The 16,769-nt window shown below is 44.2% G+C and overlaps 2 protein-coding genes across 3 annotated transcripts in view; one reads left to right on the top strand and one right to left on the bottom strand.

The window, feature by feature from the left end:
• The window catches only part of HMGXB3 (HMG-box containing 3), a 46,931-nt gene extending 40,278 nt beyond the window's left edge, over positions 1 to 6,653 (bottom strand). For both annotated transcript variants that reach the window (XM_041749545.1, XM_041749546.1), the window contains exons 1-3: positions 6,175 to 6,653; positions 3,443 to 3,581; positions 2,397 to 2,571 (exon numbers count right to left, since the gene is read on the bottom strand). In XM_041749545.1, the coding sequence (XP_041605479.1) occupies positions 2,397 to 2,571; positions 3,443 to 3,579 (312 nt within the window). In that variant the 5' untranslated portion in view covers positions 3,580 to 3,581; positions 6,175 to 6,653. The remainder of the gene's footprint in view (positions 1 to 2,396; positions 2,572 to 3,442; positions 3,582 to 6,174) is intronic.
• A 78-nt stretch (positions 6,654 to 6,731) lies between these two features.
• TIGD6 (tigger transposable element derived 6) lies at positions 6,732 to 16,692 on the top strand. The gene is made up of 2 exons (XM_041749551.1): positions 6,732 to 6,877; positions 9,480 to 16,692. Exon 2 carries the CDS (start codon positions 9,563 to 9,565, stop codon positions 11,135 to 11,137), a length of 1,575 nt encoding a protein of 524 aa, XP_041605485.1. The 5' UTR covers positions 6,732 to 6,877; positions 9,480 to 9,562; the 3' UTR covers positions 11,138 to 16,692.
• The last annotated feature ends 77 nt before the right edge of the window (positions 16,693 to 16,769 follow it).

Raw genomic sequence — 16,769 nt, 5'->3', positions numbered from 1 at the left:
CTCCAAATACAAAATCAGTAAGTCGTAAAGCTAGGATTCCAAGCCAGGTCTTCTAAGGAGCAAGGAAACCAGGTACTCGAAGTGCAACCTTTCATGGCTAAGGAAAAGGTACTTTTGTTTTTTATTTTTTTCAAATTAAGCTGCAAGTTACCCAATAAGGAAAACAGAAAAGTTCAAAGTCAAGTTAAATGAAAGCTGAAATTAAATGGAAATCATTTCAGATGCATCTTTTAAAAGGAACACTAAGTCCATTACAAAAGGATCCTTAAATACATCAAAAGCAAGAAGTCGATGAGACTACTTAAGGTACAAAGGAAGCACTCAGAGATGAAAGTTGAAAGAAGCACTCAGATGAAACATAAAAGCAGACAGGCCAAATCCTTTATGGAGCCTTTACTGGAGAGATAATGGAGAAATGACATTCTCAAGTCACCCTTTGAAGCAGACAGGTCAGAACAAGATTAAATGGTAGCAAATGCATAGAATGATCTGGACTTAATCAACAAATCCAGGCACCTAGACACCACGGCGGCCTGAATGACATGGAACCACTGATCCAGCAAGAGACTAGAAGGGCTGCCGAGAAACCAGGCTGCCAATAGGTCTCTGACAGGCTCCCAAAGTATGCAGGCTAGAGGGTCTCACCTTCATACCAGGCAATCTGGGAGAGGTCAAACACAGCACCCAAAGCCTTACCCAGTCTTGACATATTCAGATGCTCATTAAATCACGCCTTTTCTTATTATATGGTCACTGGACACTTATCCTACTGAAGAGTGATATTTACTGATTAAGGCACTATGTGCCAAGGGCTCAGCTAGGTCCCTTATATTATCTATTTTAAACATTGTGAATAGATACTATTATTCCCCACTTTCAGATGAGGAAATGAAGACTCAAAGGTTAAATGATTCTTCCAAGGTCACAGTTTGTAAATATCAGAGCTAATTCATTCATGTCTTGATAATAGCAGTAGAGATAATAGTAGATATAAAGTCCCAGACAAGAAAAAAGTCATTGTAGATGATTTATATAAAAAACATCTTAAAAGTATTAACCTACATTAGTGTCTAGCTTTAAAACTGTTATCCCTCTGGGAAAATGTAACATTTTCCTGTACCAGGGCAGAAGATTGCTGACTTTATGACGGGGAAACCACAGAGAGTATGTGCACTTTTCCTAGACTTCACATCCCCTCCCCTCTAAACTGTCCTCCAGATTCAGTTTAGAAACAAATCATCTGGGCAGCCTGGGTGGCTCAGCGGTTTAGCGCCTGCCTTCAGCCCAGGGCCTGATCCTGGAGACCCGGGATCGAGTCCCATGTCAAGCTCCATGCCAGGGAGCCTGCTCCTCCCTCTGCCTGTGTCTCTGCCTCTCTCTCTCTCTCTTAATAATAAATAAATAAAATCTTAAAAAAAAAAAAGAAAAAGAAAGAGAAACAAATCATCTAAAGGAAGGGGTATGGACTGGTATCTCCAAGACTTTAGATAACACAAAACTTTTAGAAGAGGAATGCCAAGCCAATAAGGGCAAGTCATTTAAATGGCAGTGGCAGATGGCCTCCACTAAGGGAAAACACAACCTCTTCTTCTATAACATAGCTGTTGCATTCCTAAAGAATCTGTGCTCTATATTATCAAAAAAGAAATCAGAGGGATCCCTGGGTGGTGCAGCGGTTTGGCGCCTGCCTTTGGCTCAGGGCGCGATCCTGGAGACCGGGATCGAGTCCCACATCGGGCTCCTGGTGCATGGAGCCTGCTTCTCCCTGTGCCTGCGTCTCTGCCTGCCTCTCTCTCTCTCTCTCATAAATAAATAAATTAATTTAAAAAAAAAAAGAAAGAAATCAGAAACAATATTTTAAATGAAAAAAGGAGTTAAGGTTAACCTTGCTATAACAAGGTTGTTTTTCCTGCAGGAATCTCAGTCTAACAAAAAACCAGCGGTACTAATAGTTGTCAGTGTTATGTTACTATGAACTAGAAATACAAAATGGCTGACAAACTGGAACACCTCCTCATTCATTCTTTATTTCAAGCCTGTCTCCTCCATCATCTTCGGCTTCTGGCATAGTTCATAACCACCAGTGGTAACTGAAGAACATCACATTATACAAGGCAGCTGTATCTACTTCCAAGCTCCCCAGCCCAACTGCTGATTACATTTTTAAAACTGACACCAATCAGTATAACACATACTCATGACCTTCAATGAATAACATGACCTCATGGTGCAGGAGAAATCCCTACATAAGCTACTCCGTTAAGATAGGTAAAACTTACTCAACTCAAAAGTTTTCTCAAGAAGAGAAAAGGAAAAAGGAAAACAGGGGGTGGGGGCTTCCCAAGGCCTTCCCTACTGACCCAATGGAGAAATTAGCTGGGAAAAAAATTACTTACAGGATCCAAACCTTCTTTCTCTAGTTTGGCTTTCTCCAGGTAATAACTCCTTTCCGCCACGCTGAGGAGCCTCCAACTTTCACTAATCTTCTTATTGATCTCAGACTGAGGGAGGTGGGGGAGTTCCTGCTGCACTTTCAAGTAGATGTCGTAATAGTATAGAAGGTAAGCCGACCTAAAGGAAACAAGGATTTCTTAAGATTTTCCTTCATTCAACCAGTAAGTAGTACAATGGTCAGGTCTGAGAGTGAAGAGGCAAAAACTTAGCTTTTCATTTCAAAGCACTTATCTAAATATGGGCTGAAGCAAACAAAAAAAAAGCCCCAGATAGTATATAGAAGGTTTCTCCCTCCAGAAACCTGGAAGCAAAAGTTTGTCTGATTTACTTTTCCATGGACTACTTTTTCTGCAGGAATGATTGGCTTTAAAGGTCAGTATGAGCAGATACACATGTGCCCTGTCATCCCACTATCAGAAAAGGTTACTCATGGAGCTCATCAGTCTGGTTATGCCCCCCCACACACACACGCTTTACTCCTCTACACAGCCTCTGATCACCGCACGGGTCAACAGCACCTCCCGAGAGCTGAGAAATGGAAGTAAATTAACTACCAAAGTAACCCAAAAGTGGTGACCTCAGCAAGAAGTTGGAGTGTCCAGTTAAGAGGGAGATTAGAGCTATAACATGGATAATCTTCACAGATATCATTGGTACTACTCATAACGCTGTACTTTCATTAATTCTCTATTTTCAATCCTTAAATGTTGACAATGTTAATAATAAATAACATACTTCATTTGTACACAGCTTCCACCATTTGTATTGTACAATTTCCTATGAGAGCCTGAAAACATGATCAAGATCCAGCCAGGAATGGCAACTGATGGTATCAATCAACCACTTCCTATTCCCCATCTCCCTCTCCCCACAACACCAATGCCCATCCAGAGACTTCAACAACAGACACAGCCTAAAGTCTTCCTCAACACAGTTCTCCAAGCAGCTTGTGTTTATAAATGTTAGCTACCAAAAGGTGTTGGCTAACCTGGGTTTCTTGGCCTTTTCTCCATGTATTTTATACTTTTTCTTCTTCTTGGGTGGCCCAGGGGAGGTATAACAGTAGGCTTCCTCAATTTCCTCCATCACGACAGTTACCTCAGTACCATCATATGATGCATCCATGGCTAGAGGAAAAGTCAAATACAAACAGGTTTCAAGAATTTATCCTAAAGGTGGCAGCCACTTGATCCAATGATTCCCTATCCCTGCCAGGGCCTCGAGGTTGTCATCTCCCAAACTCAGCAGATCCTAAAAAGCACTGGGAGTACTTAAGAAACATACAGAACCCAGGGTTCCACCTCAGCTCTTCCGAATCAGAATCTCCAGAGGGTATGGAACTCTATATGCTTAAGTACCTCAGGTGATTTCTCTGACCAGGCAAATTTAGGATCACTAGCTTTGACAGCTCATTTGCTTATATTCACTCACGAGATATACTAATTCTTCAACTCAAAGATTAGGCCCACAGTACAAGAATTCCATATGGTAACGGGTGAAAGGAATACTTGGCCAGTAGTCAGAAGTTCTGGACCTTCTCTCATGTTTAATTACCTTAAGCAAACTGCTTCATTGATTCATTCAGTTATTCGTAAGATATGAAGTGCCTATATGTAAGACATTTCTTTACACCCTGCCAGCTTGTGTGACTTTGAACAGGTCCTTTAGCTATTTCAGGTTCAATTTTTTCACATATAAAAAGATAGGTATCTCACCCATCTTAGTACAGATTTATGGTGACAAGGCTCAAAAGATATTATAGATATAACTCTATTTGAGAACAATCAAGTGCTACACAAAAGAAAGGGTTCACCAGTAAAGATTAATAACTTATGGCTGAGGTGCTTAATGACCCGCCTAAGGCCACCACACCCAAACAGGGACTTGAAAGACAAGATTTTTTTTTTTTTAATTCAAAAAGCCAACTCTCTAAGCCTTCTTTTGTTATACTACACTGCTGCCTATTTCCACTGGCAACCCTCTAAACCAGCACTGTTCAATAAACTTTCTGTGATGACGGAAATGTTCTGTATCTGTGTTCTCCAATACAGCTATTAAACACCTGAAATGTGGTTAGTGTGATTGAGGAACCGAATTGTTTTAATCGTAATTAATTTAAATTAGCCACATATGACTAGTGATAATGGTACTGGACAGCTTAGGTCTAAACAGTAATCTGACAGACCAGCATTAGTTCTCTGGCTTCAGAAACAGAAAATCTAATAACAGCTTTTCCTAGGAAAAGGAAGGCACACACACAAAAAAACCCTGAATGGCTAGTTCAAGAACAGTAAGTCTATTTGTGGCCACATTCTTAGTTGGGGTTTTACCCAAAAGACTCAATCCTTGAAGGGAGAAAGGTTTCCTGAAACCACTTCAATTTTATGAGACAGAAATGATACACTGCAGTTGCTCTTAAGATCTGTCAGAAGAGAACTTAGGATTCTGGAAAGATGGAGTTGCGGCAATAAACACAGGATAGATCTGTGTATTACAAACCCACTCACACCTCATTTAAACCTCACTCTACAAATGAGGTACCTGGTAAGGTAAAATGAGAAAAAGAGCACTGCTTGATAACTCAGGAGACCCGGCTCCAAGGCTCAACTCTAACCATGTGATCTCAGACATGTCTACATCCCACCCTGAATTTCAATTGTTCCTCATGTGAGACCAAAAGGCTGATATCAGTAGCTCCTAAATCTGGGGGAGGCAAGAATACCTCTGAGAATGTTGGGAAAGCCAAAAACTCTCCCCTAGCAAATGCAGACAAACAATAACGTGACCTACAGTTTTAAAGATCTCTCCCAGCTAAAAACACGTTATTCCTAAGGTTCTTTCTTGTTCTGCGTCATCTCTTAATGATTTTCCTTCCCATTTAAGACAAATAAATCCTGCATTCCGCCAGGGCGCAACCCAAGCAGAGAACACAGTCCACAACTTGGTTGGGTAAGCCATAGGCCAGTGCCTTCACAGGGGAAGGGCTAGAGTTCAAATCAAGGCTATGCGGGATCTGTGCTTTTTCTCTGCCCTTAACAGTCTTGCAGGGAAGCAGTTAACTGCGGGAGCGCATCTGTGAAGGATGACATATCGGTTTTACCACCCAGAGCAAAATAATTTAGGAAACATGGTCATTACAACCGCCTTGGGGTGGGGGGCAGGAAGGGACGACTCTGGATTTCTGCTTGTTTGACTACCCCCACTTTCAGCCTGGTTATGAGATTATTTTTCAAACCCTAGGCCTCAGTACGGCGATGCCCAAGAAGGCGGAATAATACAAAGGTTGAAACCAAGGGCTTTGAAAGGCAAAAGATGAGGATTTAAGTTGCACGTTTCTAGAACACCCACACAGAGCTCTATGACCTTGAGCAACCTATTTGCTCTAAGCCTCGGTTTTCTCATCTGTAAAACAGGATTAAGGGCAGTCCATGAAATCTGAGACGCTTCCGCTGTTCCAGCAGATGCTCCTCCAAACCTCAGGAGGTGGCCTTTGACAGTGCGGCCGGCCGGGGCCCGCGGCTCGCCTCGGGGCTAGCTCCTTTCGCTCTCCGGGTCCCGGATGTCCCGCACGTACCGGACGCGGGAGCAGCCGACCAGGGCGGACCGCTCCCGTCTGTGGCAGGGGCGACGGCCCCGGGCTCGGAGCGCCGCGGCAGCCGCCCGAGGTCGCCCAGCAGGTCGGCGGCACCGTGCAGCGCGGCGCTCGAGGGCGGGCCTTACCCGGAGGAGCGTGCGAGCCGCGCGGCTCACATTCCCGGAGGCGCCCGGCCCGGGGGCTGGACGAGGGGGCTGGCCGGCGCGCTCGCGCTCCCCGCTGCCGGCGAGAGGCGGCTCCGGTCGTGACAGCGGCAACAAGGAAGTGGAGGCGAGGGCTCGCGCGCGCATCCCGGGGGCTGGAGGAGCCCCGGCCCCGCGGCCCCGCCCGGCGACACACGGCGCGGAGTCGCGACAGCTCCTCTCGCTCCCCCTCGTCGGAGTCGCGATGTGGGGTCGCGGAGGGCGCGTGTGGGAGCACGGGATCGCCCCGCAGGCTCCTCGCCGACGCCTGCCGAGGGCCCCGGGGGTCAAGCCCCGGGGAGCCCGAGGGAGACGGCAGGACCACGGGCGTCCCCGCAGCACCGGTTCGGCGGCGGCGGCAGCGGCGGCAGCACACCTCGGATCGCCAGGGAGACCCTTCCCGGCGGCCCTCGCGGCGCACCGGAAGCGGCCGGCCGCGCGTGACTGCGTGCGTCCCCTGGCGCATGCGCGGCAGTGCAGCCCCGTGGAGGGACGGGCCCCCGGGCGCTGCCCAGACGCCCGAAGGGGGCTGATGAGGCGGACGGACTGTTTCCGGCTAGAGGTTCCGGGAGGAGGAGGAAGCTGCGGCCGCCCGCGGTGGGACGCGCAGGCCGCTTAGCCCCGGGCGTTGCCGTGGGGCGCTCAGGTAACCGGGGCGGGGCTGTGCCGAGCGCGGGAGGTCGAGGCCCCGCCTCGCCTCTCAGGGCCGCGTCGGGCCCCGGGGAGCCCCAGCAGCGCCCTGTCCGCACGGTGTTGGAGGCCCGGCCCCGGCCCGGCCCGGCCCCGCCCAGCCTGCCCCTGCGCGTTCAGGATGCGGTTCTCGCAGCTTAGTGCCGCATCGAGCCGTCCGCCCCACCGTCCCACACACACACTTAGGTAGGGAGCTCCCCGAGTGATTGAAACTGCGCCGCATGACCAAGTGGAGAGGCTCTGCAAGCAGACAAGGATGCCGTACGTTTTTCCCGCCAGCGTCACAGCCTGTTCTACGTTTGGACAAGTCCTTGCACGACCCCACCCCACCCCCACTATCTTGCGAGCGTATTTCCAATCTGCATACTTTCCTCCTTGGACCACTGTCCCCAGTCTCCTAGTCACCACTATCCCCCCTCCTGGATCCATGCAGTTTCTTCCCACCTCCCCCCTTGGCGCTCTGCAGTCCATTCTCCACGCAACAGGCCGATTGATCTTTTTGCATCTTTTTTTGCGCCGTAACTGATTCATTCAGTCCCTGCTCAAAACCTTCCAGTGTCTTTTCATTCACTTAGAATAAAATTCGAACTTCGCTTGACCTGCCAGACGCTGGCCTGGCTCTTACGTCATTCTCTTCTCAGGTCACCTCTCCATATTGGTAGTTCCCAGAACAAGGTGTGTAGTACTCTATGTTCAGAACACTGGCTTTGTGCAGAGTCTCCCTGGATTTGAAAATCCAAGTCCTGCCATTGTGTCAGCTGTATTAAAGCATGTAAAGTAGCAAATTCTGATTACGAAGTAGATCTTCAATAACTGGTTTCCATCCCTTCAGTTGGTTCCTAATCTCTGTAAAAATGGCACGACCATCCATTGATGGCTCAGTGCTCTGGCCAGAAATCTGGGAGTTATCCTGAACTCCTCTTGCAGTTGACATCTAGTCCATTAGCAAGATCTGCAAAAACATAGTCCCAAACCCACTGCTTCTTCCCATATCCACTATTACTGTAGTCCAAGCCACCATTATCGCACATCTGGACTCCTGCAGCAGCCTCCTAACTAGTCCCCTGCTATTTCTCTCAATTCCATTCTTTACCTAGTAGTTGTCTTTCTTCTTCCTTAAAATCCTTCAGTAGCTTCCCTTTGCATTCAAAGTACTGTATCCCAACTGTCTGTGACCTACTAACCTAGCTTGCCTTTATCTAGGGCCACCTCGTAGGAAAATGGATTTTACCCATTAGGTTCTCCATTTTGCAACCAAAGGACTCTTCTAAAGTGCAAATCTGATGGCATCGTTTAAATAAACAGACCTCTATGGCCTCTATTGTCCCAGGATCAAGCTAGAATTTCTATGAACTGGCTCTTGTTTTCTTCTCCAAAGACTTTTTTCCCGGACCATGCCATCTTGTTTTCTATACTACTTTGTTGCCTTTACACATATTTCCTTCTATCACATGAACTCCCACTTGTTTATACTTTAAGGTCCGACATCAATATCATTTCTTCTTTGAAGCACACTACTCATCCGTGTCCCACCCAGTTGATCATCCTCATTTCCGTATTCTAAGGGACTCTGTAACCTCTTATAGTTTTCATGCACTCCAGTGTTCATCTTCCCTGCTTCCCGGATAGGCTTCTCAATGGTGAGCAGTATGCTCCTTCCGTCTTTGGTTGGCTGGCATCGAGCACAGTGCTTTGCACACAGAGGATGCCAAGAATGGATAGATACTTGTGTGGAGGTGGTGGTAGGAGTCAGCCCTTGCAAAGGGGCAGTCACAGCAGCTTCTCGTGTCCTTTGAGGACTTTCATGATAAAATGTCTTCACAGGCAGTTACCAAAACTGCTACTGCCTGATTATGTTTACTTCCTTCATGGTCATATAACACTCTATAATTATCTTATTTATCTGTTCTTCTTTTGTTTATCTTACTCCAACATATTGTATGTTTCATAAGGGCAGGGACCTTGACTGTGTTGTTCATCACTGTATCCTTACCACTTGGCACCTATAAATATTCACTAAATGAATGCGTGACTACCAGAAACATTCCCTCACTGAAAATCCATCCAAGCCAAATAGTGATAGAGCTTTGAAGATCTGATTTGGGTGGAATATCCAGGAGGATTATGGAATTGCAGAAATGGCACTACTTGAGTCATGAAATCTGAGCTGTATGAACTTGAGTAAGTCCCTTCTCTGAGCCTCAGTTTCTGTTATAAAATGACCCAGGTAATAACACCTTGAATTTATACAGTGCACTGCTGTTTGTAAACCTCTTTTACCATATATCATTTCAATCTATTCCCACAATAGAACTGACATTATTTTTATAGAAGCTCCAAAAGTTTAAGTGAACTAGATCCTCTGTAAGATCTCTTCTATTTCAAACACTCCTTGAGCCTATATAAATAATCCTTACAAAAACTCAGTTGTATAAATTCTATTTTCTCTTGGCTTTGGCCTTATCATTTCCTAGTAGGATTTTGAAAAATCTGACATCTTTTAGGGGGAATTCATTATCTTTGGTTCCTGACACGTACGCCACATTTTGTCTCCTCAGTTTTCTACACTTGCGGCAAAACAAGCCAAGAGGAGGAACACACTCAGCCCTGGTAGTTGTAACCCAGAACTCATTCTGTGAATATGGCAAACAAGGGGAACAAGAAACGTCGGCAGTTCTCCCTGGAGGAGAAAATGAAAGTTGTGGAAGCTGTAGACTCAGGAAAGAGGAAAGGTGATGTGGCAAAAGAATTCGGTATCACTCCTTCTACTTTGTCTACGTTCTTAAAGGATAGGGCCAAATTTGAAGAGAAGGTACGGGAAGCATCTGTAGGACCCCAGCGGAAAAGGATGAGGAACGCTCTCTATGACGACATTGATAAGGCTGTTTTTGCTTGGTTTCAGGAAATCCATGCCAAAAACATTCTTGTGACTGGTTCTGTCATTCGGAAAAAAGCACTAAACTTGGCCAACATGCTTGGCTATGACAATTTCCAAGCAAGTGTGGGCTGGCTGAACAGATTTAGGGACCGCCACGGAATTGCTTTGAAAGCAGTCTGTAGAGAGGATAGTGACAGATTAATGAATGGTCTAGGAATAGATAAGGTTAATGAGTGGCATGCAGGGGAAATTATAAAACTGATTGCAGACTACAGCCCAGATGATATCTTTAATGCTGACGAGACAGGAGTGTTTTTCCAGTTGCTTCCCCAGCACACGCTTGCTGCTAAAGGGGACCATTGTAGAGGAGGCAAGAAAGCAAAGCAGCGGTTGACAGCACTCTTTTGTTGCAATGCTTCCGGGACTGAAAAAATGAGACCATTGATTGTTGGTAGGTCAGCCAACCCACACTGTCTCAGGAACGTCCATTCCCTCCCATGTGATTATCGAGCCAACCAGTGGGCATGGATGACGCAGGATCTGTTCAATGAGTGGCTGATGCAAGTGGATGCCAGGATGAAGCAGGCAGAGCGCCGCATCCTCCTGCTCATTGACAACTGCTCTGCTCACAACATGCTGCCCCGCTTGGAAAGGATTCAGGTGGGCTACCTGCCCTCTAACTGTACTGCCGTCCTGCAGCCACTGAATCTCGGCATAATTCATACCACGAAAGTGCTGTACCGAAGCCACCTCCTGAAACAGATCCTCCTCAAGCTCCGCAGCAGTGAAGATCACGAAGAGGTGGACATTAGGCAGGCCATTGACATGATTGCTGCAGCATGGTGGTCAGTCAAGCAGTCCACGGTGGTGAGATGCTGGCAGAAGGCAGGCATCATCCCTATGGAACTGATGGATTCTGACACAGAAGCAGCAGTCAGTGAACCAGAGGTAGCCATTGAGAAGTTGTGGCACTCCGTGGCTATTGCCACTTGTGTCCCCAATGAAATCAATGTCCAGGACTTTATCACTGCAGATGATGACCTCATCATCTCGCAAGAGCTGATAGACACAGAGGTCATCCCGGGCATGGAGGTTGGTGAAAATACAGATGAAGCCGGAAGTGAAGAGGAAGAGGAGGCATCTTTAGCACAGCAGCCAAAAATCACCATCACAGAGGCCATCTCAAGTGTACAGAAACTTAGACAGTTCCTTTCCACTTGCAAAGGGGTTCCTGATGCCATTTTTGGACAGCTGAATGGTATTGATGAATACTTAATGAGAAAAATGACACAAACTCTTGTTGACTCCAAAATTGCAGATTTCCTTGAAACAAAATAACATAGGCATTTCCTACCTCTATTCATTTTGAAAATGTAGTTTACGAGAATAAAGTTTTTTTTTTTAAGATAGGCTATTGAACTTAAAATGTAAGCAATATTATAATGACAACATTCCAGTCCTCTGAAATAATCAGGAAACTTCCTTGAGTGGAATCTGGAAATGAAATTTGACTAATGTGTGTTATCTTTTGATTAACCAAGTGGTTCCCAAAGTTGTCTGCACCTAAGGATCTCTTGAGGATCTTTAAAAAATTTCCAAAGCACAGGCCTTATCCCAGACCAATGAAATCACAATCTATGGTGCTGGGTCACAAGCCTTAGTAGTTTGTAAAACTCCCCAGGTGATTCCAATGTGCAGAAAAGTTTGGGAATTACTGTGCTGACCACAGGAAAATCAAGCACACTGTGGGTCTGGAGCTCAGTCGTTTCCAAATGTTAGCTCACTTGGAAGGTTTGCTAAAACCCAGATTGCTGGGCTCTACCTCCAGTCTTCTGATTCAGTGGGTCTTAGATGGGGCCCCAAAATTTGCATTTCTAACCAGTTCCCAGGTCATGCTGATGCTAATGTGGTCCAGGATCCCTACTTTGAGAACCACTGGTCTAGCTGGATTCTAGTACTTCTCCCTTCAGCAAACCAACTGAATACTCACACTCACTAGCAAAAGAAAAAGAGGGGAGCATTAGCTGTTCTTATTCCGGATCCACTAACTCCTTTCTACTGATTTGGTAACTCTAGAATCTTCTTAGCTTTTCTCTTGAAGGTCCCACCAGCTAACCAAGTAGTGAGTAGAGGTACATCTGTCTGTGCCCAAAGCATTGACAGGAGCCACCGAGCATATTAACACATCTCGTAATGCTTGAGGCTTGTTACCCAGAGGGAGCTGGGGCACAGGAGAATTTGAGAATTAAGGAGAAGGTATGACACAATGTGGGGTGCCTTGTATATCAGAATCCTGGGAGAGAACATACAGCTTTGTGTACCTCTCTGACTTTCCAGACAAGGTGAGAGGGAAGTTTGTGGGAGAGAGAACACGTGTGACAGGATTTGGATTGGTCCCTGTTTGGATTATTCACGCTGCTCTCCACACCTGTGGATAATCCAGCCCAGATTTTGTGATTAAGATGAAGGCACACTGTTTGCCTTTGTTAAAATCACTTCACCTTTAATTCCTTTATGTTTGTTCTGCATAGACGTCTGCAAGAGCAGAGTTGATTTTAAGTTATTTAGAACTACATAAATTTATAATCAGATTTATATTAAAGTTTTTCTCCTATAAAGAAGTCATTCTTAATATCCTTTATAACCCTAGTATCTGTTCCTAATATGGAAGATAAGTGTCTCTTTCATTTTTAGAAGATACATACAAATACCTGTCAGTGTTGTAGTAGTTTTTCCTTCCATACAGGTTAATTTTCTGGTTACTTCAGGAACCCATTGCAATTCAGTTATTTTTCTTTCTGTAATCATTTAATCAAAACATATATAAGGCAGATATATCATAGAATGTATGGGGCAGCCCGGGTGGCTCAGTGGTTTAGCGCCACCTTTGGCCCAGGTCGTGATCCTGGAGACCCAGGATCGAGTCCCACGTCGGGCTCCCTGCATGGAGCCTGCTTCTGTCTCTGCCTCTCTGTCTCTCATGAATAAATAAAATCTAAAAAAAAAAAAAAAAAGTACAGCTTCCATGTTGAACAAAACAATCACAAAAAGCATATTTAAGTGGATTTTTGAAACCTTATTTTGTATATTTTTCCTTTTAACATGTATAATTTTAATTACAAGTACTACACATATTTTAAATCCCTAACACTTCAGAAAAGAAAGTAGTGTCTTCTGGCTAAGTCCTGTGGTTCCACTTATTGACAGCAACTTCACTACGTTGCTGTGTCATCGTTTTGTGTCAGGATTACTGACACAATTTCAAATTCCTTTCTTCACCTTTCTTCTGTTTGGCACATAATGTTAGATCTATTGACATCCTGCCATTTCCCCTGCCTGAGTGTCTGTAGTAATTCTCAAATGCCTAAAATAAATAAATACAAGACTAATTATTCAGTTGAGTTTTAGCACCCTCTAGAGTTGCCTACAACCTACATTTCCAGCTTGCTTGCTCAGTACAATTCAGTGTGGGCACTGCCCCTGATAGGCAGTTTTCTTTCACTCTGTACCCACGTGTGCTGGCATGATTTCACTTGAATGCCTCCCCCTGCTCTCTACCAACGTAGGTCCACAAAAACCCCTTCAAGAACTGGAGTTCTCTTTCGTAGCCTTTTTTGAAGATTCGGTACCTGTTTTACCCTTTTCTCAACTCCTTGGCACTTACAGTCTCTACCAATTTTTATCAATGAAAAAAATATTTTTTTATCAATGTTTCGTGGCTCTTGGACTAGACTGTAAGCTCCATGGAAGCAGGGACCTTTGGTTATAACCTTAATGGTGCCTAGCACTGTGCTGGGCCCATCACAGGCACTTCAATAAACATTTGTGTATAAATTGATAATATACATATAATGCGTCAATGCCACCTTTTTATAAAACTGCATGAAGCACTGATTCTATTAGAAAATGACTTGAAGATAGGGTAAGGCTGTCCTCTATTTGAAAGAATTTGCAAAAATTTTCCATGGATATTATTGCCTCAAATAGTATTCCAGTCCAGATTATCATCTGTTTTTTGATAGTGAATAGTTCCAATATATAAAGTTAAGCCTATTTCCTTCCACATAAAGTCATTGCAGGATTTACACACATAAGACTTTGGGGGCTAAAGCTTTAAGTGCCTTGCACATAGTAGTACTCAGTAAATATGTGCTTAAACTTGCTAAAAAAAAAAAAAAAAACAACCACGTTCTTGATTCATTTAATATATCATAATGAATTAAACCCTTGTAGGTGGGAATTATAGCCAAAAGAGAGAGCTTCTGTAGTCTGGTTTACATTGGCCAAACGTTTTACTTTGATTCTGTTGGTACATTATGGTTTTGTTTGATATTTTGTTTTTTAAACTAAAAGAGGTTGCTATTATCCCTTCTGAATCAGCTGTTTCATCAGGCCTGTATAGCTTCTCCCTGACTCTGGTCCCTCCTTCCCCACTTGAGGATTTATTTCGCCCCAGTTGACCAATTCACTCGGTAGGCCAACATTCTGGAACTAGGCATCTACCTCAATTGAGCTATTATGAGGAAAAGAAAGTATATCTGGCAACGAGCAGTATTCTACAAATGTTATGTCATTACTATCCATCCTTATTTGGAACTTTACAAGTACTATCTAAAGGCAGGGCCCTCCCTTACCAGACTTTCCTTTCACTAACAGATTTTGGGGTTTAGTGTTCCAGAACCAGCAAGCCTGATTATTAGATAAAACTCAAGTTTTCTTTGCCCTGTTCTTAAGATGGGCTCTTTCATTTAAAAAGAAGAAAGCTGAGAATTGTTGCCTATTACATGCCAACCACCATTTTACTCCTTGTCATTCAATCTTTCCAGAAAATTGTAATGCAAAAGGATGAATGGGCTCAGATAATGAATTCCAAAGTTGCATACCAATTAAAGAATTGTTCAGGCTACCAGAAGCCATAGTTCTTTGAAGTGGAATGTGGTAGCATATTCTGGCCACCAGAGGGCAGAGAGAGACTATATAATGGAGACCACTTAGCCCACTCCAGAACCCTTAGAAGCAGCCGCGTGTAATTTCTCTGACATGGTAGAGATTGAAAAGGAAAACAAGGAAAGATAGAAAAGATAGGATGTGAGGCTTGCTCAGGCAACTAAGAAATAATCGTAGCTTGGACTATCTAATCTACCCCATTACACACCTATCCCTCCACCGGGGAATTTTTCCAACCTATTGATAACCACAGGCCATGTAATTGACCCTGGACAGGTAGACATGCTCTGCAGATGAACCAATGTTAGAGGACTAACTATCCACCAAAAATATCCATGCTTGGACCTTATACCCACTGCCGGCCATAGAGGTTTTAAGGATGAAATACAGGGGCCCATCTTCAGCGAGTCCAGTTAGTAGGTGAGATAGAAAGGAAAAAATAATAGAGTGGTAAATGCCATTTTAGAGAATATGGAGAGATGAAGTCCAAATGAGACTTTGCATGAGTAGAGGAATTCAATAGGAAATATTGCAAGAGCAAAGGGACATTTAGTAAGAAGTATTTGGAAGAGGAGTAAAAAGTTACACATACAGGGCTGGAAGGCTACCCCTGGCAGAAGGAACAGGATATATATATATATAAAGGCCTGGGATATTCTTAAATGGCCCATTTGGGATCATCCAAGGTTGAGCAAAGGGATGTGTGACAGGACAAAAGGTTAAAGATGTAAGCAAGGCCAGAGTTTTTAAGGTCTTGTTGGCTATAGTATTGATTCTGAACTTACTCTGAAAACACTGGAGAACCACTTAGAAGTAACAAAGGTCTTTTCTTTTTTTTTTCTTTAAGAAAATAATTGATAGTGTGGAGGCTGGGTTATAGAGAAATAGATTAACTAGTAAGGCTGTGGAATTGTCCTGAAGATAAATGAACATTGAGGGCAAGAAAGAGATGTTAGATTTCAGACTCTTACCAGGTAGATGGACTTGGTGATGGAGTTGAAGAGGAATATTCTAAAATTTTCTAGGTTTCTGGCTTGAGTTGCTGGGTCATGCCATGATCAAGACAGGTTAACGGAGAAAGAGAAGATGAGTTTGAGGATGTGTTGCATGTGAGGTGCCTCTGGGCATCCACCTGTTATTGGACAGCTCTGAAGATTATATATAGACAGATACACTGACTGGTGTTCTAGAAAGACTAGAAATGTTTGGCTGCCATCAGCACACCGATAATAAAGCAATTGAAGCCATAGATGTGGATGTAGTCATCTAGAGAGAGCTTTTATGCAAAGTATTCATGACACGGGGGTCCATGAACCAGCCTTTTTTATAATCGTGTGTATATACATGCACATGTGGCATTTCTCTAAGAAGAGCCATACTTTCATCAGTCTCAATCAGATCTGAAAATTCAAAACTTAAGCAATGATGCTGAGGAGAAAAGAGGCCAAAGACACAAGCACTGAAAGGACAGTTGGGGAGGCAGAGCCTTCCAAGGTAGCTGGAGAGATGCCAGAGACTGTGAGGCACATCACAAAGCTCTGGATCCCAGGTGCCGTGTGCACACAGGGGGAGTATATAGGATGGTAAAATTGGAAAGGCCCTGGGGGAGTATATAGGATGGTAAAATTGGAAAGGCCCTTAGAAGACCATTCAGTCCAACTCCTTCATTCTGTATATCAGATAGGTAGCCTCAACCTATTCATGGGGGAAAAGTGGCTCAAAATTCACTTATCAAAATTCAGAGTTAGGAGTAGTAAATCATGACAGTTTGGGGTTTTCTGATTCCAACATGGTATAGATAGTAGTCATGCAACATGAGAACTGGAAAGGTCCTCAATCTAATGCTCCTCTCCTCTTCACTGATGAGTCCCCAAAGGGTTAATGTATTTACTCAGAACCACAAAGCAAAAAAGAAAGAAATGTGTCTTTGTGCATTATGTCTTTCTAGAAGGACAGATCCTCTTGTTATAGTTGGGAAAAATAAATAACTGAATCACTCTGCAAATATAAAGAGATGGCATTT

Source organism: Vulpes lagopus, chromosome 3 (genome assembly GCF_018345385.1).
Source record: "Vulpes lagopus strain Blue_001 chromosome 3, ASM1834538v1, whole genome shotgun sequence".
Lineage (NCBI taxonomy): Eukaryota > Metazoa > Chordata > Mammalia > Carnivora > Canidae > Vulpes > Vulpes lagopus.
Note: the sequence above shows the minus strand (reverse complement) of the source record. Positions and strands in the feature narration are given on the sequence as shown.

What these genes read in the sequence shown, in the direction of transcription:
- TIGD6 (XM_041749551.1), top strand. Translation starts at nt 9,563, where the DNA reads ATGGCAAACAAGGGGAACAAGAAACGTCGGCAGTTCTCCCTGGAGGAG.